The sequence below is a fragment of the Haemorhous mexicanus genome, chromosome 26 (assembly GCF_027477595.1).
Source record: "Haemorhous mexicanus isolate bHaeMex1 chromosome 26, bHaeMex1.pri, whole genome shotgun sequence".
In the NCBI taxonomy this organism is placed as follows: domain Eukaryota; kingdom Metazoa; phylum Chordata; class Aves; order Passeriformes; family Fringillidae; genus Haemorhous; species Haemorhous mexicanus.
The window spans coordinates 3,318,668-3,341,044 of record NC_082366.1 but is presented as its reverse complement, the minus strand read 5'-3'; the positions used below and the strand labels follow the sequence as shown (position 1 = coordinate 3,341,044).

The following is a 22,377-nucleotide window of genomic DNA, read 5'->3' as shown; positions in this document are numbered from 1 at the left end:
CTCATTTTATCTACCTTTTCCTGCCTCTTCGCCATTATATTCCTCACACTTTTTTTGTCTACCTTTCCCCTGACCTTTCCCACTCCTTTTCGCTCATCTTTCCCCTCAGTTTGAATCCTGCAGCTGCCCTACCCCTTGTCACCCTCACTGTCTGTCATCACCCTGAGGGGCTGACCCCCTTCTCAATCACTCTTAGTTCCACCTGTCAATCAATCTGGTAGCCTGTCAATCACCTAGTCCCACCTGTCAATCACTTCTCCTCCTACCTATAAATGACCTTGCTGTCCCCATGGCTATCTTAGCCCTCACAAGCTCCATAGCCCTAACAAACCTCAAAGCCACATTTTAACATTCACAGGCACCATGGATCCCATGAGCCCCCAGAGTCCTCACAGCCCTGAGAGCTCTGAAGGACCTCCCAGACCCCAAACCTTCCAAGTCCCTCTAGTCCTCACAGCCCCCAAAATCTCTATAGCCCTTGCAGATCAAGCCCTTCCCAGCCCCCATAGACCTCAGAGCACTAATAGCCCCACACAGCCCCTCCGTGCAAGGCTTAAAATCAAAGTTTTCTCCTCCCTGTTCCTTTTGCTGATAGAGAAGGAAAATCACAGCTGCTATCCCATGACTGGTGGAGCCTGGCCAGGGCTGGCCTCTAACAGGGGAAAAAACCCAAATCCTCCTCTCTCTCTCTCTCTCTCTCTCTCTGGTATCTCTCATCCTAGCTGCATACCAAACTAGCTTTTCTATGAGGAGTTGCAGGTTGTTTGTGTAAAAATAGCTCCTGTTGTTAAATCCCAAAGAAGATTTGATCCCTTTCTGCCATGTATCTGCTCCTGTCCTCCTCAAAGCACAGCTGGGGGAAACCACTGCCTTCAAGGCATTTCCCAATGCAGAACCTCATATCTCTATAGCCATACAAATTAGTTAAAGCCACATAATGCAGCCCTCAAAACATCACAAGTCAGCAGGCCTTGGGAGATGCTGGACACAGAGATGGTCCCTGAGTTTTTTGCCTTCCATGAGGGATTTATCCAGTTGCCAGGATGATGCCATAGGGAAAGCCACTCCTATTATAGCCCAGTATCCTGTTCCTGCACTCCCACTGTGAAGGCATCAGGTCATTTCAGTGCCCTGCCAGAGCTCACCTTCTGGTGTGTGCACCCAAACTGGGGAGGGAATGGCAACATGGAAAAGCTGAGGGATTGCCTAGAGCCTCAGTGCTGCTGCCTGGGCTGGACATTTGCTGGATGCATTAAGATGGATAAAGCTTCCCTAGGAATCAAAAAAGGATCACATTCACCCAATAAATTGCACAGGTATTTTCTGGCTAGTGGTAACCTCACCACTGGCCAGGCTGGATGCAGGTCCTCCTAATTCAAGGACAATAAGCCTGATGGACTGATGAATCAGAGCTGCCATGTCAGATGACAAAACCCCATATTTCCAAAGAATTAGGTTGCTCTGAAGGCAGAGAGGGAGCCTAATGCAGATTAACTGTGAAAGAAATGCTGGTGATCGTGGATGGTGCTTGCTGGCAACTTGCCATCCCTCTCCTTGCTGCTTGGAGGACCAGAGACCCCTGAGTGTTAGATAAAACAGAAAAAACCCTGAACACAGATTAAAGCAAGACAAGCCAAGCTTTTGGACCCATCCCTACAGAGGAACAGCAGCTGGTGAGTTCACCCCCTATGTTTTCATGCATCCCTTGGAGGTAAAGCTGGGCTTTGAGTTGGGGCATCAGTTATCTTGGATGCAGAGCCTTGTCCTGGCACGTGGCTGGGCATTAGCAGTTTGCCAAAGGGACAGGATGGTGGAGGTTCCATGTTTGGAGGGGGTTGGACTAGGCAGGCTGCAGCTGGCCTTGCTCTCAAGAGGATAAAACACTCCCTGTGGAAGTGGAGCAGGCTCCATACTCCAAAAAGACCTGGTGTCTGAGCTTTGCAGAGCAGGTTCAGATGAAAGGGACACCCTTGGGGGTGACAGTGCAGAGTGCCTGGTCACAGTTTGGGAGCAAGGGGTTGGGACAGGCCATCACCCACTGTGACCTCATCCTCTCCATGCACCTCTTCCCTAGGCATGGGGATGTGCCTGCCCAGAGGGAAGGGGGCAGCAGTCCTGGCCATGATATTTTTTGTTCCTCAGGGAGCCAGAAATCTCCATCAGGCTCATTCTGCCTGAGCTTTACTCCCACAGATGCTCAGTCCCATAAAGATCATCCCTGTTCTCACTTGTAGGTGACAGGTGACCTGCTGCCACACTGGGATTTTTTAGGGACAAGCACGCTGCTGTTCCACCTTGGGGAAATGATGTGATTTTCACGTGTCCCCACTGCAGAATGAATGAATGAGCCATTTGACAGAGGATACTTTGTAAGGCTGGCAAGGCCTCTGGCTCCAGGTTTTATATGGAGAGCTGAAGGCTATTTTTCCACTCCTTCAGCCACGAGTGGTTGGAAAGGGTGATAAACAGCAACTGTAACCATGCAAAGCCATCTCCACCTCTTCCTGTCCCAGCACAGGTTGATCTTTCACATCCAGGGACATCCCCAGCCCAGGGGCTGTGGCAGGATCCTGGCACTGTGAGAGCTGCAGGTGCTGGTTGCCCAAAGAGATGCCTAAATATGGGGAAAAGTTCATTAGAGGTTTCCCATTAAGTTGGAGGTGGTTCCCAATAACAACCTCCTGAGTCTCTGTTTCCTCCCCAAAACTGAACTGCAGGACAAAAAGACTCAACTTCTCCTTTGGCTCTGTTAAAGCAGGATGGCTTCCTTAGCAAAAAAAAAAAAAAAAAACAAAAAACAAAAAAAACCAAAAACCCAAACAAACAACAAATCCACTTGCCAAGCAAATTAGCAAAACTACATTATTTTCCACAGGAAAGTAATTTCTAATGCTTTTTTTTTTATCCCTTTTACCCCAATTTTAAGCAGGAGCTTACACCTGGTCACTTGTGCTGCTGTACCAGATTAATTTGGTTTGTTTTTCACAATTTGAAAATGACTTCAATACTGAATTACGGTCTCCCACTTTCTTACTAGTTTGTATTTGGCTGTGTGGGAATAACCTGGCAGTACTGATGTTTGCTTTAAGAAAAATTCTCCAACAGAGCTGTCATGCAGCAAAATCCATCTCTCTGAAAATTGCCTAGACCAGCTTCAAGTGAGCTTCTAAAGGCAAAACTTGTGGCTTTTTTAGCTTCCAAAGATTCCCCTCCTTGTTCGAAACTCAGCATCTCCAGATGTATCAAACATCTAAAGCACAAGTTGTTCCATATGCTCCATATAAATAATGGACAAGCCCCTCAGGAATAAATACATACCGACCACATACGTGCTGTTTCCTGGGATTTTTTGGACATGAGCTCCAAACAAAACAGCCACGACGTGGAGATGATGTTTATGTAAGCTCCCCCATCAACCGACAGGAAGTTTACAGGGAAGAGAGCAAGATGATGCAGCCTGGATCCCTGTGCCCACCCAGGGGAACTCCCATGGCTCCAGGGAGACCTTAGAGCACCTTCCAGTGTCTACAGGGGCTCCAAGAGAGCTGGAGAAGGACTTTTAAGAGAGACATGGAATCACAGGGTGGGGGGAAACAGTTTCCCATTGCCAGAGGGCAGGGTTAGATGGGATATTGGGAAGAAATTCTTCCCTGTGAGGGTGGTGAGGCCTTGGCACAGGTTGCCCAGAATGGTTGCCCCTGGATCCCTGGAAGTGTTCCAGGCCAGGCTGGAGGGGGCTTGGAGCAACCTGAGATAGTGGAAGGTGTCCCTGCCCATGGCAGGGGGTGGAACTGGATGAGCTTTAAGGTCTCTTCCAACCCAAACCCTTCTGTGATTCTATGGAAAGAGATAGAGAGTAGATTCAACCCTCCTCAAATCCCTGTGCTCACCTTGAGCAGTATGTAGGGATTTTCCCACCCCTTAATTCAAGTCAGGAGAGTGGTCCAATTTTCACAGCTGAATTAAACCTGTTCAATTTAGCCCCAGAGATCAAAAAGCAGCAGCATTTTGGACAAGCACCCTGTCAGGAAATCACAGCCAGAGCTGAGTCAGGACCTGGTGCCCCAGGGGAGAAGCAGAAGCCCTGGCAAAGTTGGGGTGTGGGCCACAATCCCCACAGGTCATTTTAGACTCCAGCATTGCTGATCCCCAACTTCCATCTTGCCCTACTCACAGACAAGAAAAGCAATGGAATATTCTATCGTGTAAAAAAATAAGATAAAAGATAAAAAATGTATTTTTTTAATTCTTTAGTAGGAAACCCTAGCAAGAACACCCCCCTGGGCCTGGGATGTGTGGCACACCACCACTGAGCTCTGCATTTCCTGGGCTCTCCTCTCCCCTTTTGCCATTACACATGACTTTTTCTTTTCAGCACTGGGGCACAATGACCACAGGTTTCCAAGGAACAGCCTACAGCAAACCCCCAGGTCTATTTTTCCCCTCTGCACCTTCCCAAATAACACAACACTCATTCATGAGTATGAATAATTCCTTACAAATCCTCTTTGAGTACAAAAAATTCCCTATAACTCCTCTTCGGCTCGTCTGCCGTTACATCATCCTGTCCGTGTGGGCAGTGAGTATTTCTGGCCTCTCCATTTTTCTGACTCCAGCTCTTTTCAAGCCACCTCACCTCTCTCCCTGTAATTAGTAACAGGCTTTTCCATCACAAAAGTTGGACGTTTCGCTGAACTGTTGAAATCCGTTCCTAAACAGTTTTTTTTGTGCAGCACAAGGTGCCACAGGACGTTGAGGCCAAGACTTGGAAAGATTTTTTCATCCCCTTGTGCAAGGCATCACCTGGAAGGCTCTAAAACAAGAAAACATGAGTAACCCAAAGCAAAGGCAAGGTCTGTGTTGACCAAAATGCATTTCATGCTCCATGAGTTATCTCTTATTCTGAAAAAGAGCTGAGCTATCTTTCCTAGAAGCCCAGTTCACATTAGAGTTTACTGACCTACAGGCTGTGCATTGTGTTAGAGGGGAAAATATCCACATTATTTACATACTTGTGCATAGTTTGTTCCCTGTAATCACAGAAGCTGAATATCCCTTCTAGCAGAAGGGCTTTTTTGCAGGATGTGGTTGGTTAGAGCTCCAAGTTTCACCTTTTGAATTATGATCTCTTTTGCAGGCCGTGGATTAAGTGTGTGTATATACACTCAGATAATGCACATAGCCTGGTGTGGGCTTGTTTTTGTTGCTGAGATTTTTTGTGAGAGGGAGAAAAATAAATCATAGAATCATAAAATCACAGAATGGTTTGGGTTGGGAAGGACTTGGAAGTTCATCTTGTTCCAGCTACCTGCCATGGACAGGGACGCTTCCCACTAGACCAGGTTGCTCCAAGGCCCATCTAACCCAGCCTTGAACACTCCCAGGAATGGAAGTTGGGAGATTTTGCAAAGATGTTTTAAATTCTTGGCCAGTGCTGCAGGATGGGAAGGGCAGGTCCAAGTGTCCCTTATCTTTTCTTAATTCCCACTCTGACCTGCCCATCTAGAGATGCTCTTGCCCCTTTCCCTGACTGTTCCAAAGTCCTTTGATGAGACAAAAATATATAAAGAAATATTTGCATGAAGGCAGACAGACCAACAGAAAGCATAGGAGAAGAGCAGAACCAAGAGAACTTCAGGAAAATATTTCCTGGACCACTTCCTAACCAGGGTGCTGGGGAGGCATTTGGATAAAAGCAATAGCAAATCCTTTGGAACTAATGAAAACCATCTATTGCAAGCAAAATTAAAATGCAATCTGCATCCCTGCCCTCTGTCCCAGCAGAGCTGCTCTTTGCCTTGATTTCCAAGCAGGACAAAGGGTTTGTTCTTTAAAAAAGGGCTATGAGAGGTGGGATACTGCACCCCTGATCAGCTGATGATGGAAAAGTAGTGGAGCAGCCCTGGCTTTTGGTAGTATTCCCTGATTTCAGAGCAAGAAGCTTCTCTCTCTTGCAGGAGCAGCTTTTATTTGAGGGGGAAAAGGTGACTTTGGATTTGGCAGATGCCTGAGGAGTCCCTGGAGAAAAAGCCAGCAGATGGTGCTCAAGGATGGAGCCAAGGCGAGAAGTTCCTGGGTGTCACCATGTGTCACCAGGGACCCACAGCCAGCTGCCCTGTGCTTTGCCTGAATCACACAGAGCCAAAAAAATTTAACCACTCTCTGCCAGCTTTACTGGATGTTTTTTTAAGATGGGACCCTCATGCTGGCGGTGGGAGGACATCAAAGTCACCTTTGCATCCTAGAGATGATGTAGCACTCAGGGCTTTTAATTTTTTTCATGGGTAGAAAGAGAATTCCTCAAAACCCTCTTCCTGACTCATAGCATTAATCACATCTAGTTATTAATGCACCAGGGAGGAAATATTACTGAACTTTGTCCCAGCTGCCTCTAGAAATTACCAGAGTGATGTGATCCAGTCTTTTACTAATTATCAAAGGGTTGTTTGGTGTCTGGGGGTGGAAAGTAGTCTGTCCCTGCAGATGTCACCCCCTCCCCAGGGGGGTCACCCACCCCCAGAATGCCACAGCAGCCACAGCCCAGGTTCCCATGATGAATGGGAATCACTTTGCTGGGAGTCACCAACACAAATGGAAAGGCAACTGCTAAAGGAAGGATTGTAAAGGGTTGTTAGTGAAAGGGGAGAAAAAATAACCCCGCCCCAAAATGCCCTGAGCATCCTGTCTGGCTGCTCCCTCACTATGTGTCAGTGATAAGGCCCCTTTTTGGAAATTAAAATCTTCCAGCTTGGTTATTACAGCCACAGAGGCAGTCAGATGGGAATTGAAGAGCTCTTGCAGCCTCATTTAATTACTGGAGCACTTGGTAAAAGTCACTTCGATATTAAAACCATGTTAAGACAAAGGAAAAAAAAAAAAAAAGAAGAAATGCTAACAGCACGAAAAGAAATCAGTCTAACTCCCGAGTTGATCATGTTCTCAACTGAGCTGTGATAGGCACATTGCACTGCTCACACACATTTCACCAGTGTTGTGTTATCTGGAATTCCCGGACTTGGCTGTTTTTCACCACTCTTCTGGGGGTGCGTGGAGCTTTCCTGTGGTTTGTTCTTTTGGTTTTTTTCAGGCAATTAAAGTGTTTCCCTGCACTCCCTCACTGCCACACAGAAAAATCTGGTTTTCCAGGCAGATCTGAAAAGACAATACAGATCCCAGCTGCATACAGGTTACCACTGATGGTGGCAAACTGGAACCACTGGTGGATATAATTCTTCATTACAATAACATTTGTAGCCTCAAGTTCTTGCTTTACTGAATCTCAGAATAGCTTGGGTTGGAAGGGACCTTGAAGACCACCTTGTTCTATCCCCCTGCCGTGGGCAGGGACATCTTTCACTAGACCTGGTTGCTCCAAGCCCTGTCCAAGCTGGCCAGGAACACTTCTAGGGGTGGGGCATCCCAGCTGAGCTCTGCCTGACAGCTGAAATCACCTGGAAAGGCCTTTGGTTTGGATCCTTCTGCCCACATAATGCTCCTCTAACATATATATTTTGTCCCTCACCCTGGGTGAAAATTAAAGTAATTTTTTTTTTAAATTACAGTAAAATAAAATAAGCTCATTGTCATGGCTTTCCAGCAGTTCCTGTTTCCACCCCCTGTTCAGTGCCCGCTGACACCCAGTGAGGAGCTGCAGCTCCCTTTTGCCAGGCTTATTTGTTATTTGGGAACTCCCTGCCTGTAAGCTGCAGTTTGACAGAATTTGGAGGGGTGGCATAACGCCCTGCTTGCCTTTGGGCATGAGGCTGGGGAGTTTCTCCACTCTGTCTTCAGTCTCTGCGAGCACAAAGGCAAGCACAATTTCTAAAAGGAGTTATTGCCTCAGTCCAAGAGCTCAGCACTTCCCTGAAGCATTCCAGCTATTTCTTTATGTGGCTGCTCTTTCAAACAGCACCAGCCCAAGAGCAAACATCATAAATCCCCCTTTGAAAAGAAAAGAACTTGACTATTTGATTCCAGGGACACCATCTCCACTCCAGCCTTATATGGAACCAAGCAAGAGCAAGAGATAAGAGTTAAATTTCCATACCAGTGCTTATTGCAAAACACAACCCAGTGCAGCCTGAAATATTTAACTTTGGCCAGTGGTACTGCTGGAATACAGGAATAGACAACAGGATTAAATTAGCCCCAAATTTATTAGGCTCTGCGTAATGAAAGGTTAAAGTATTCTTTCACTTCACATATGTTTAAAAAAATTTTAAAACCACCAGTCAGGAACTTGCAGACTGGATTTTCTGCCTTTTATACTTTTCCTTTTAAACCTATATCTTTTAAAATATTCATCCTTATGCTAAAGTGTTATAAGTTTTGTATAACACAAATCCCCCACTTCTGCCTCCCCATCTGGGGAGGTATAAAAGCCTGCTGTTACATTTCAATGGGAAGATGCACAGAGAGGAGACTCTCTCCCCGTGTGCTGGTGTTATAAACACTCAGGGAGAGAGGCTGTGCTTTACCCAGCCTCGAGCATCTCCGAGCGGCGCTGCTCCTTTGGTATGGTCCTTGGCACATCCCCACTCCTGCAAACATCCAGAGCCAGCCCTTCCCGACCAAAAGACATGGTTCAATCAGCTTCCTCCAATCCCACAGGGCTTTTTTAAATCTTTCCTCAATTTTTTCTCCCTGTTTGTTTTTAAAATTTTAATATCTATTTCTCACCAACATGGGAGCAGCGCTTTGGAGGCGGCAGGGCCAGCGCGGAGAGGGGGAAGCCACAGAGCGCGGAGGCGTCCCCCGAAGAGGGGAGGGGGGGTGACTTTGTGTGTGTGATGAGCAGCTCTGACCTCAGCCCCGAGAACGCCAGCACCAACCATCTGGATCCCATTTGCGACGCCGGCTCGCCCGGCCCCCCGGCATTCCCGAGCCAGCTGCCTCCTCCGGCCGCGCTCAGACCCACGGCAGCCGTCGCGCAGGGACCAGAGTCCCACCAGTGCCCTCGTCCCGCCGGTGTCCCGCCGTTCCCTCATCCCAGCAGTGCCTGCACCCCACCGAGCACGGCCAGAGGGGACCGGGAAGGCTGAGCAGCACCGCACGCCATGAAGCAAGGGTGAGAGGCGCTTCGGAGCGGAAAATCCTGGAGTAAGCAGCTCTCCTGGAGGTTCACTCAGGGGTGAGTGCTGCTTTCCGTTTAGGAGCCCTCAGCCGAAGCTCGGCAGCTGCTAAGGCGCGGTTCTTCTCTTTGGGGGAGTGGTAGTATTTGGGTTTTTTTCAGCCATCCCCTGGTTTGCATCACTCTTAGAAAAGCGGAGCGATGCTGCCGGCTTCCTCAGCCCGTGAGCTCCTCCCGGGGCTGATGCGCCGCAGGTGTGTGGGAACACTCCTGTCCCCACCACTGCAGGAAAACGAAACCCATTCAAAAGCACAGACCAGTGTATTTACCCTGCTGCCTCAGCGTGGTTTTTGGATTTGATGCCTCGGACTTGGTGCAGCAGCAGTGTGATGGGACGGGAGCAGGATGACACGGGAAGCAGTGGGGGCATGTGGTGGCTTGGGAAGATGTATCAGCACAAGGAGGTGGGGGCATCAATGGAACCTTGCAAGGAACGTGTTGAGGGGGTATCTCAGTGCCCCTTTACTGCTCCAAGGGCTGGGGGGTGCTGCCTCAACCCTCCTGCCCCAAGGTGAGGTAGGCTGAACCCAGCAGAGGTGCTCAGCTGCACCAACTCAGGTCCTGCTGCCAGACATGTCCCCACTGCTCCGGGGTGGGCCAGCATGTGGCTCCAAGGATAATCCTTATCCTCTTGTGGTCATCCACAGAGAGGGAAATTAGCCAAACAGCAGATTTTCCCCTAAGGGAAAGGGCTCTCCAGCCATGCATGCAGCCACTGTCCCTCTCCTCAGCTCCCTCTGCTCTCCCTCCTGCCTTCCCCAGCCCTTTCCTCCTCCAGCCCCAGTTGCCCTCAGCCTCCTGGGACTTGCTGAGGGGGTGGCTATGACTGATCTGGAGACACCCTTCCACCATCCCGCTGGGCTCAGCAAAGCCCTCCCTTCCCAAGCAGAGCTGGGGTGAGAAATGCTTGTGCCCAAACTGGTTTCCTGACCAAGCAAAAGGGCCAAAACTGGCTGGAATGGGGGTAGCCAAAGCCCCTCTGGTTCCAGTGGGTGCAATGGGAAACTCTCAGCTCATTTCTGGTTGCTGTGATGATTCATGCGCGCCCTTGGGGGAGGAATCCTTCCTGCGTTTTTCAAAATTCTGGTTTTGCCCCATTCCTTGCTGGTTTAGGGAAAAAAAGAATCAGTATTTGTGGTTGGGTGATTATGGTGCTTGTAGAGTGATATATATTATATTTGTTCTGGGGCACAAATGCCCAGTTTAGGAGGTTTGTAGAGAGATGCCGGCAGCCTAAGGCTGTTGCAAAGAGCTGGAGAATTCCTCCAAGGTCATGTAAGAATGTAGTGGTGGCAGAGGAGAGACTCAACTCCACTTCTCCCTGGCACCATCCCTTCAGTCAGAGCTGAGGGAAACAGGCTTTTCATCCCCAAACTTTCTCTGTCTTTGCAGAGAGGTTGACCATGACCAGGGCTGTGACAGCGTTTAAGACAGGAGTGCAGGGCTGCGTGCTTGCTGCCACCACACCATGGTTCATTCATTCCCTCTCCAGTTTCCAGCACCCTGCCCAGTCCCCTTTCTGGTTTTTCAAACATCTCTACGATTTTCCATTCAAACTCAGTAACTTCCAGTTCCCTGATTTCAGGGTGAGCTAAACCAGCCCTCGCTTTATTCCCACATGTCAAGGAGGGGGAAAAGAATTAAAAAAAAATAATGTTCCTCTTCTACTTTTGCTACGTGCCTGTCCAGGAACAGGAGGGAACATCTTATTCCTTCCATCAGTACAAGCTGTGGTAACTGCACAGCCTTGCCAGCCTTGGATTGTGTTCCCCACTGGATTTCCAGCAGAGGGGTGAGCCTGCCCTGTGCTGGGCGTGCACGGCGCCGGGTGGCATTGCGTGCCTGCTCCCCGCCGTGAATCACAGCCAGCCTTACCCCTCCACATGCCCATCACTTTTTCCACCTTTTTAAGTGATCTGTGTTCCACATTAAGGAGCCGATTTGTTTGGGTGGAGAGGCTCCGGGAGGCTCGGGTTACTATACATAAAGAGTCATTGATCTTTGAGGGAGTTTCCCCTTTTTTTTTTTTTTTTTTTTAGCAAATACTCCCTTTCCTCTTATTAACGACTCTATTTTGGTCTCAGTCTTTGGATGGAGAAAACAACTAGATTTTAAGCCAACAGCATGCTTAGAAGGATAGCAATGAATATGTGATTCATATTAAATTCTAGCACCCAGGGAACTTGCCTGAGTAGGATATGGAAGCACTGGAACTCTACTGCTTTGCTGAACACTGGTTTTCAAAAATCAGAGCTCCAGTGGCTTGCAAAAGCAGGGAGATTTTTTTCCTACCCTTTCAGGCTTCTTTTTTTTTTTAATGTTCAGGTCTGCCTTTGTAGGAATAAACTTTTTCAGGGGCAGCTCTCAACCCCACAAGCCTCACCTTCCCAGTAGCACTTGGCAGCAACTTTTACACTTCAAAAGAGCTGAGACAAATCTTAATGTCTCCACCTGGAGCCATGAATAAATCCAGGATCTGTCCTGTTCAGCTCATCCTGAGTCTCTAGAACTAGTTTTGCTTCTCCCAAAGGCTGTGGAACCTGGCAGAATAGTGTTCTGTGATGAGGGGGTGACCAGGCATGGGACACTTCTGCCCCTTGAAAAGGTGACCAAGCTTTTTTTTCTTTTGCATGGAAAAATTCATGGCATTCAGCCTCAAAATTGTGCTGGGAGTGGCTTTTGGCTAACGTTTTCCCCAGCTCAGGGATATTTGAGGGGGAATTCATCCAGGCAAGAGAGGAGCATGCCTCACCTCCAGAGGGCAATCTGCAGCTCCCTGGCTCCACATCAGGATTTTGGGAGCTGCTTCTCCCAGCTGCTCACTCCACAGCCGTGACTGCAATCTTATCCCACTGCTGGGGCTGCAAAAAAATTTAGTTGTTCTGGGTGCCTGGTGTCCACTTCCAAGCCACTGGCTGGGCTTACAACTGCTGTGGATGCAGCAGAGAACAGCCAAGCCAAGGGAATTTGAGGCTGAGCAGATTGGTTGGGAAACAGGGTGATGATGGACAAGGGAAAATCCCCTCAAGGCAAATGCAGGTGAAGGCAGAAGCCTCTTTGTTTTGGCTCTGACATCCCCATAAGAGACTTCTGGAGGGGTCTAGAGGATGCTCCCAGCATCCTGCACCAGCTGTGGGATGATGCTTTGCTCTCCCTGTCCCCCTTTCAGAAAAGCTGTTGGGAGCTAGCTGCAAATGCACCTCTTTTTTTCCACAAGAAAAGCATGATCCACCCCACATGCACAAGGGAATTTAAGGGCTGCAATTGCTCCTCAGGTTTTTAGTCAATATATTTTTTGTGGATGCTCATGGCTGGGCAGGAAAACTGGACCAGATATCCTGTGATCTGGGGCAGTGAGGCATCCCAAAGGTCCCTGGGCGTGCCAGCTGGGAAAGCTGTGCAAGGCCAAGCCCAAATCCAGGCCATTTGTCCCCAGAAAATGTGCCAATCATGGCTCTGCCTACCATGCTTGCCATGCTCTGCTCCTTCCCAGAGGCTGCTCAGCTTTCCAGCAGGAATGTGTCACAGGAACAGGGAGATTATGGGAACAAATTTCATAAATGCAATCACAAAATGGTTTGGGTTGGAAGGGATGTTAAAAACCATTTTGTTCCAGCCCCTTTCAACACTTCCAGGGATGGGGCAGCCACAGCTTCTCTGGGCACTCTGTGCCAGGGCCTTGCCACCCTCAGAGGGAAGAATTTCTTCCCATTATCCCATCTATTCTATTTTAACTACACACTAGTGAAAAAAACCACCCCAACACACACAAGCAAACAACAGCTTAGAAAGTGAATTTAAAACATCCACTGAAAGGAAAAAAAAAATGTAAAATGTCAAATTTTATGCCCAGAGAAGTATGCAATATATGCAAAAAATAGCTGCTGGGGAAAATATTTAAGGAAATCACTTCATTGTGTCGGAGGTAGAAATGATTGCTTTTTGAGAGCAGTATTAGGAACAGATGTATTGCTTCTGATGAAATACTGTAATATTAAGAGGTCAGCACAGACTATATAAACTCTAGACAGACATAAAACTTTCAGATTATTGAAGGCTACAGGACTTGATCTTTTAGCACATGAATCATGAAGAAATTGGCTCCCCAGGCTTTGGTGCTAACTTAATTCAGGAAAACTCTTTCCTTTCCTAAAGGAAAGGAGTCAGGTTTTTCAGCATATTTTTCCAGCTTGAAATGGATATAGCAAAAGCTTCACCAGAGCTTTTACCCCACAGGCCTGCAAGGAACTTTTCATTTTAAAAATGAAATAAATCCACAATTAAATTGCCTTGTTGAAAATACATTATTGAATACTCAACAATGCCAGAGAATAAAGTTTAAAAAAAATACTTACCATAACCAAGTATTAAAATGATTTCACATCTCTGGTTTTATCATCCATCCCCTGCAAGCTGGTGCCACCTCCAGCTTCTGTGGCTGGTGGTAATTTGGGACACAAAGCAAGAACACATTGAGCAACGGAAATTATTTCTTGTGCCTCACTGAGGCAAGCCAAGCAATAAAAATCACATTACTCATTCTCTTAAACCCACTTTTCTTGCTGAGCCAGAGACTTTGCTCCATCAAAAAAGAGCTGAGTAGAGTTTTGGGAGAACTCCCCATCCAAGGAAAGAAAAACTAAATTACCCCCACCCACGCAACCCCACTACATAACAAAAAATTACCCCCCACCTTTACAAAAAACATTGCTGTCCTTGCTGCATCTTCTTCTTCTTCTACAGGAAAATCATCTCCTTGCCCACCCCTTTCTGCAAGCACTGAACTCTTCATTAGCTGATGAGTGCCATGGAGAAGGGGCTATAAGAGAAAACCCTGCTCAGGAACAGGTCTTCTTAAAGGCTCTTCTTTTCCTTAAATTGTCAATCTCTAAGAGACATCCATCACCTCTTTGCTGCCTTTTTCCTTCTGATGACTAATCCTGGCTCCTATGACTTTGGGATGATTTTGTGTGATGCTAAAACTTTTCTCTTGTAGATGGACATGTCCCCCTGCTTGCACAGATCTATAAATACCTTGATGGAGGTCGCAGAGAAAGCTGGAGATAGATCTGGAGGCCTCCTAAAAGATAAAATGGGGAATGAGGTGAAATGGGCTGCCCAGGGAGTGGTGGAGTCTCCATTCCTGGAGGTGTCCAAGGAACACCTGGGTGTGGCACTCAGTGCTCTGGGCTGGGTGACAAGGTGGGAATCGGTCCCCAGGCTGGACTTGGTCTTGGAGGCCTTTTCCAACCTAAGAAATTCTGTGGAAAATCTCAGCTTCCCACTGCTATGGGAGTTCATGGGTGATCCTGTGGGCAGGGGAGATTCCACAGCCTCAGGGAGTTTCACTTTTCCCTTTGGCTACATCTCGTGGCTGTAAACAGGCTCTGAGCAGCTGCTTGACGTTAAGACCAAAAAAGCCCCCAAATGTTTGCTTCAGTCCTGTCACTTTTTAGCCAGCAAGACATCAATTTTCACTGGTTTATCTTGATGCTCTGCTCATCCCCAGCTGTTGTGTCTGAAGAGGGATTGGCTGCCAGCAGCTAATAAACAGGATGATAACATAACTTCCTGCATTTTGGGAAAGAAATATGAGCAGTTTTACAGCACACGTTACTTTAGTGGGCTGTTTTCCTTAGCATGCATTTTATTTCATGTTTTTCATTCAGTGCTAGCAGCCTTTTCACTCTGTGGCATCCCACCCTTAAGGGGAAGGGGGCTCCCAAGGTTTGTAGATGCTCATGGCTGAAAGAAAAGACAGAAGTGAGAGGGCCTGCAAAAGCTTACAAAGTTTTATTAACAAATTACACACTTGGCATGGAATTTGGTGTGTTAGTCAGTGATCTCCCTGATCTCAGTATAAGCATGTGGCAGTGGCTTTTGGATAAAGGACAGAGTGAAAGGGAAGAGAGAGAGGGTGATGGGTTAAACAGGGAGAGACAGAGAGGCAGGGAGAAAGAGAGATCACCATTCCTGACTCTAGCACTGATCCAGCTGATGGGGTATGTAGGGGCACAGATGCACCTGGGCTTCATGGCTGTATCTTTAATAGCTGCTACATTTCCCTGTCCCTGGAGAAAAAATTTCTCACTTTCTATGCAAATTAGCTAACAAGTTTTTCCTAGACCTTTCTTGAAATGGGTCAAGAGGCTCCAGAGGTCCTCCTGCTTCTCAAAACCATCCCTGTGCTATGCTTATCTCCCCTAGCCAGAAGAAGGAAGTTTGTCCCATAAAATGCTGCCCTACCTCCATGTGGCCTCTTCTCCAGCCACATCCTGCTCTTTCCCAGGGTGGGTTACTGCCAACAATCCTGGGTTGTTATCACCAGCAATCCTTGGTTGGCTCCACACCTATGAGGATTTGAGACATGCACATCTTGAATCAGAGAGCCATGGAATATCCTGAGCTGGAAGGAAGCCACAAGGATCATCAAAATCCACCTCCTGGCCCTGTGTAGGACACCCCAACAACCCCATGCTATGCCTGAGAGCATTGTCCAGCACTTTAGGTTCTTCTAGGCTTCTATGCAATCCCAAAGGATGCTGCAAAGCGAATCCCACTCAAAAACTTGCAGCTCTTCCATAAATTTCATCCCAGAGGGAAGACTCTCCCATGGGGTTGGGTGGGTGGTTGTTGTGAGCTTGGTGCTTTTTGCAGAAAGAAAGGTCTAGGACCTACAGACCCTTCTGTATTTGAGTGCTCAGGGGACAAACCCTCTCCATGCCTCCTTTGGCTGAAACTGCTTTTTCTGGGAGCAAGATGCCCAGCAGGGACACAGGCCATCTGAGCAGATTTGCTCCTGCTGAAGGCACTGGGAGGTTTGGCTTGCACTGGAACAGCCAAGGGGATGGATGGGTGCCAGCTCACAAAGGTGGTGGTTTAATCTCTTTAGGAATGACAATGATACCTCTGGGCTGCAGCAGCTGCCTCTATAAATTGAGGGGCTGCCAATAAAAGGGAAGACTTTGCCATGTCTTGATTAACATTGTGTGCTGGCTCTGGGGGCCTGTTCAATGTCTCTCAATTTATTATCAGTAGTAGTAGTAGTAGTAGTAGTAGTAGTAGTAGTAGTAGTAGTAGTAGTAGTAGTAGTAGTAGCAGCAGCAGCAGCAGCAGCAGTAGTAGTAGTAGTAGTAGTAGTAGTAGTAGTAGTAGTAGTAGTAGTAATGTTAGGGGAAAAGGCAGAGGAGAGCTTTTCCCAGACTCATGCTATAGGCCATTCATAAATTCCACCTGGGGCACAGGAAAGACCAAATGCTGCAGATCATTTCTCCCAAGAAGGACCAGACCCCAGGCCAGCTTTGACACACAGGGAAAGAGAGGAAGTGTCAGGATCACATTGGATTTCAGGAAACCAGGTGGAAGTTGTCCCCTCCTTTTCACAGAACTGCCCTCTGATATCCCTGAGGAGTGTCTCTACAGCAGAAGTGGGATTAGCTCCTTATGTCCAGATTTTCCCATATTCCTGGTTCTTGGTTCTGTTTCCAGCCATGCCAGCAATAACCATCACTGTAATTACCACAGTTTTCCTCAAAAATTAGAGTAACTTTCCCCCTTAGCTCTCTTAGGTTCGTGTTTTGGTCGTAACTGTCTGGATTGATAGAATTGGCAAGGATGGTAATAAAAAAATTGAATAACTTTTTTTTTTTTTCTTTTATGATGACCTGGTTAAGAGTTTGATGTATTGGAGTCACTTTTGGCTGATTTGAGTAATTGATCCCCTTTGGGGAATGAAAGGTTTTAAATCACTGTGTTCCCTTTTGGGAGGATATTTTCCCAGTTAAGCAAGCCTTGCTGGTTTCTGGTCTGTAGACTTGGAAATGAAGATTAAATAATAAATTGGTCATCTCTATGACAACAGAAACACAGCCTTCATGGTGGAGACGTTTTTTCAGAAGGCTTGCCAGGTGGATCACAGATAAGAAAACTTGCTTAAATTATATTTTTGGCTCCAGCAGATAAAATATTATTCTTGGTGCCTTTCCAAAATATGATCAGCCCAGTGCAGGCTATTCTACAACCAGGGCTCTGAGCCTGGGGGAGTCCAAGGGCTTTTTGCTGTGCAGCCAGATCATGTGGCTCACTTGAGTCTAGAGTCCTTAAATTTCCATTTGTATATTTGGGACAGCTGGAAAAGGTGAGCTGAGGCAAGGGGGGATGTTCAGGGCAATTATTGCGGTGTTTGGAAGAAATAAAGTGAGAAAAGGCAACAGCAAGAGGAAGCATGTTGGCAAAGATGTATCAGCTGGTCATCCATGGGTGGGGAGGGCAGGTGGGAGGCCACTGTGTGTTTTGGTAGAGAAACCTAAACATTTTCCTGTATATTACATATTGCCTGGGACAGCACAGGTAAAAAAAAAAAAACATCCAATTCCACAGAGGTGATTAAAGGTCAGTTATGTGAATTGTCACTCTGTCAAGCAGCAAAGAATTTTTTTTCCTGCCAAAGTGCCACGAAAGCCTTGTAAACCCACGTGGTTTGGCTTTTCTACCTCATGCCTCATCTGTGCCTGGCCAGCACTGCTGCTATTTCTCACTCTCCCTGTTTTCCTCCCCTTAGGTCTCACGTCAGGTGCTTTGAAACAAAAGAAAATAAAAGGAAAACTCATAAAAGAGCAAAATGAGGAAACATCGGCATTTGCCCCTCGTGGCAATGTTTTGCCTCCTGTTCTCAGGCTTTGGCTTGGTTGGTGCTCAGCAGCAAGCAGGTAAGCTTGGGCTACTTCTCCTGACTTTGGCCCTGTATAAGCCCTCACTGGCACTGTTTGGTGTTTGATGTGCATGTCCATGGGATGTTGTGGATGGTTGTGTTCTGCTCCTCAACTCCCGCCTTGCTGAGGGTCCTTGGGACATGGGCCTTGGCCAACACTCACGGTGCCTCCCCAGGCATGACACTGGCTGGTGCCATGGAGGATGCTCTGCAGGGCCCCAGGGTGTGGGACCTGCACTCAGGGTGGTCTTGAGAGGGTCTTCTCCTGGGCAGAGCTGTTCTGCCCTCCCTGCATGTGTAGGAGAGCTTTTAGCAGTGAGAAGAGCACTGCCACTGACCTGCAGAAAGGCTGTTTAAAGAGGTGGTGCTGGTGCCTTTGGGACCGGACCTGGTGTCACCAAGTGTGACAGCAGGAAAAATGCAGAAAACTCATGCCAGCACCCAGGCTGCTTAAACCAAGCTGTCCTTCCTTCCTTGAGCACTATCATGGTGCCAGCAAAAACCATGCAAGAGACACAGGCAGCTAGAAGCTGAATGAACAGGTGATGCTGCCTGGGTTTCTGTCTGGCTCAGGGCTGGTGTCCAAACCCATGGGCGAGGCTCTGTCGGAGGGCAGGAGCACCTTGGCTCCCCCTCTCTGGGCAGGGCAAGTGGCTTGCTGTACCCCAGCACCTGTGGGGCTCTGGTGGCTGTGTGGTTGTTCTCCAGCACTTCTCATTTTGCTGCGGGCGATAAGGGGAAGATGAGCTTCACTTTCATCATGCCAAGGAGGCTGTTGGTTGTTTTGGGTGAGGAGGAGTAGGAGGAGGAGGAGGCATGCTTATGCTGACCGATAGAAAATCCTAAACCCCCATCTGTTTTTTTAAAGCTGTCAAAACCATTGCCGTGGCTGATATAATATTTCTAGTGGATTCCTCCTGGAGCGTTGGGAAGGAACACTTCCAACTCGTTCGAGAGTTTCTGTATGATGTTGTAAAGGCTTTAGATGTGGGAGGAAATGATTTTCGCTTTGCCCTGGTCCAGTTCAGCGGAAACCCCCACACAGAGTTCCAGTTAAATACCTTCCCCTCCACCCAGGACGTCCTGTCCCATATTGCCAACATGACTTACGTGGGGGGAGGCGCCGAGCCTGGAAAAGGATTAGAGTACCTAATCGAGAAGCACCTCACTAAAGCTGCTGGAAGCAGAGCCAGTGAAGGCGTGCCCCAGGTTATTGTAGTGCTAACAGATGGACAGCCCCGGGATGATGTGGCTCTGCCCTCATCTCTCCTTAACTCGGCCCGTGTAAACCTGTTTGCGGTCGGCGTTCAGGAGCCAGTGGAAGGGGAGTTGCAGGAAGTAGCAAGCGGACCCCTCGATACGCACCGCTTCAACCTGGAGAACTTTACCACTCTCCACGGCATAGTTGGGGACTTAGTGGCGAGTGTCCGCTCCTCCATGACTCCAGAAAAGGCTGGAGCCAAAGGACTGGTTAAAGACATCACAGGTAATGGCTGACTGGTGGTATCTGCTGGCGCTGCGCTGTTTGGCATTGCCACTCTGTAGGGGCAAGACTGAGATGGACGTTCAGAGGTTTAAAAATAAAGGTTTGAAGCGTGTGGCCCCGTGTTTGCAGCTGCTGAGGTGCTGTTTGCAGGCTGAGCTAGGGCTGCCAGGAGTCAGAGCAGGAATGCTTGAATGGGCAGTGGCACCTTGTGGCCATCCTTTGGCACATATGGCATGGAAATTCAAGCTCAGGGAGCTCTGCAGAGTTAGCAAATTGCCATGTCCTGTTTACTCCCAAGGGGGGAAAACAGGGGGTGAACACACCAGACCTGATGGTGACCCTGACTACAGAAAATCCTCTGGAGACTGAGAAGGTCGCTGCTGGTTGTGATGGATGTCTCCTTAGAACCAGGTGGGGTGACAGGGAGATGTGCAGTGTGCCATTCCAGAAAGTCACAGTCTTGGGCAGTGTGCCATTCCAGAAAGTCACAGTCTTGGGCAGCGTGCCATTCCAGAAAGTCACATTCTTGGCTGAAGACAGCAAAAGAAGCTGGGTGGGGAATTTCTCTGCTGAAAGCCCACCCCTGAGCTGTCCCTTAACTTCTCTCCTCATGCACCTGGAGAAGGTGTGTGATTGAAAAGTCTTCTCTACAAGCCCATGGCTTCCACCTGCTGGAGCACTGGACCCTTCCCATAACTGAAAACTCTCTGCAAATCACGTTGGCTTCAACGGACCTGCACTGACTGCAACACAGGGCCCAATTTCCCTGAATAAAAACCCCAACCAGTCTTCCTCCGTCCCTTCTCTGTTTATGAAATTCCAGCATGGCAAGAGCCTTCTGAGCAGCTTTGTTGTTTTTCAAAACAGAAGTCCTGGGGATCAAACCTTTCTTTTTATTCCTGAGACTCCATCTGAAGGTCGAGAGCTTGTGGGGCAACGTAAGGCCACAGCAGTGTGATGAGGCAGTGTGACATTAATCCCCCTGTGTTGTCTTGCCTGATTAACCCTCACGCCAGTCCCACTGGGTGCTCTCCATCACTGCATGACACCGAGCAACACCAAGAGGCCGTGCTCATGTGTGTTTTTTGTCGTGCAAAGCGCTTGACAGGGCAAATATCCAGGTCACAGGAAAGCCACAGGGGAGTAGCTGCCCCACAAACACAACAAAAGGCTCACCAGTGCTAAGGAAATGACACCAATATTGGTGGAAAATGAATGTAACACTCAACCTGCTGACAGCACTTCAGTGGCTGTTGGGCGTCTTAGCTGTGAAGGACCCCAGTGAAATTCCCCGTTGAAATCAATTGGGAAATTGGTCTCTGGAAGCTGGCTGTCCTCCTCTGGGCCATGCCAGCAGGTAACCCCATTGAATAGAAACATCTGGAATCACAGACATTCCCTTAAAAGCTTTAAAGCCAAATTCCTACTTTGTGTATATCGTGCATTTCCAAGTTTGCTTCTGCTTAATGGTATTTTTTGCAATAATTTCCTTCCCATCCTATAACACAAATTTAAGTTAATCCTACTGTTGTAGTGTTGTCCCTGTGTGACTTGCATGGGTGATATACAGAGTATTGTTAAACATGGGAAAAGATGTTACAGGTCCTAAACCTTGGACGATAACAGTGTGCAAAACATGGTACAAATATCTGCATAAGAGTTTAAGAAGTCATTTATTCAGCTGATTACTACATGTGGCATGAAAATGTCTAAAATTGCCATTGATGCTATGTTAGAAATGAGCCCTAATATGAAATGAAAATGTTAAAAAGCCCCAGTCCTGTAGTGGTTCTAGTAAAGAGAACCAAAAACGTTGGTCTGTGGCAGTCCCTGGAGCTGACTCACGTAAGTCCAACAGTCAGCCCCAAGTTTGCCCTGAAGTATTTGTTAAATCTGACCTGTCTGTCTCATCTGACCCTTCTTGCTTAGTTGTGTAACCAGCATGCTTTTTATTTGTTCTCCACACCAGCTTGTTCCATAAATGTGCACTGAAGTACAAGGTTTTTTTACAGTGATGACAAATTATCCAACGCATCTGTTTCATATCTAGTTTCTCTTCCATGGGAGCAACCCATTAGTGCCTGGAATCTTGTTCCTCCAAAAAGACATCCAGGATTACCTAAAGCATCTCTGGGTAAAACCACTGTGAGGTTTCCCTTTCATTTTTACAATGAAGTGGAACATGGACATTCCAACCGAAAATGGCTCAGTAAAATCAAGCCTAAGCACCCCTAAATTTTGCCTCCATGGAAAAATAAATCCTGGAGCTCCTTGAATATCTGAACCCTGGTGATTTCCTCTGAGCCAACACTGGCCATTGAGTTGGTCTAGGGGAGCAGTGGTGACTTGGAGATCTTCTCCTTTGTCACTGGAATTGCAGCTTTATTTAAATCTCCTGGTTTATGAAAACATGTACTAGAAAAACAACTAAATTGGCAATAAATAAATAATTTACTGGCAGTGCTGGTTAACAGCAAAGCTCTTGGGTTTATTCCTGGCCTTGCTAAACCACACGCCAGCTTTGCTGCTGGTTTCGCCTTTGGCTTTCCAAAGCTGAGAGCTGACAGAGAGATTTCCAAATGTTGCTTGTCAGTCATTTGCAAACAGTCTGAAGTTAGAGTTCTTAATGTGAGTGGAGAGTAACAACATGGAAACATCCAAGCATGCTTTGGGGTTCCCCCCCCCCCTCTTTTTTGCATGCATACAGCTCTTGATGATGTTGATGGTAACATTAGTTGAGCAAAAGGAGTAAGAGCAGACACCATTTTGGGTCTGCTTTGGTAAGTCTCAAAAATACTGCCCCTCAACCCCAGGTTCATGCCATGTGCAAGCTTTGTTTGGTGTGTGTCTATTGTCAGCAAATGCTTGTGATCATCTGGGGTATGGCCACAACAACTAGAGTTGGATAATTGTGTCATGACTGATTTCATCACACCCTTTTTTTAACCTGATTCTGCATTCCTTGATTGAATACCCAGAATCCACATGAAAAATACAGACCAGACCCCTCTGACAATAATCAACCCATCTTTGTGCAAAATGTTTAAAGTG

The 22,377-nt window shown here is 47.5% G+C and overlaps 1 protein-coding gene across 11 annotated transcripts in view; it reads left to right on the top strand.

Moving 5' to 3' along the window:
- Nucleotides 1-8,714: 8,714 nt before the first annotated feature.
- COL6A3 (collagen type VI alpha 3 chain) overlaps nt 8,715-22,377 on the top strand; it is a 59,041-nt gene continuing 45,378 nt past the window's right edge. For 3 of the 11 annotated variants that reach the window (XM_059868133.1, XM_059868132.1, XM_059868131.1), the window contains exons 1-3: nt 8,715-9,130; nt 17,691-17,838; nt 18,709-19,326. In XM_059868133.1, the coding sequence (XP_059724116.1) occupies nt 17,751-17,838; nt 18,709-19,326 (706 nt within the window). In that variant the 5' untranslated portion in view covers nt 8,715-9,130; nt 17,691-17,750. The remainder of the gene's footprint in view (nt 9,131-17,690; nt 17,839-18,708; nt 19,327-22,377) is intronic. The other 8 variants (XM_059868139.1, XM_059868135.1, XM_059868140.1 and 5 more) reach the window with 6 other exon arrangements.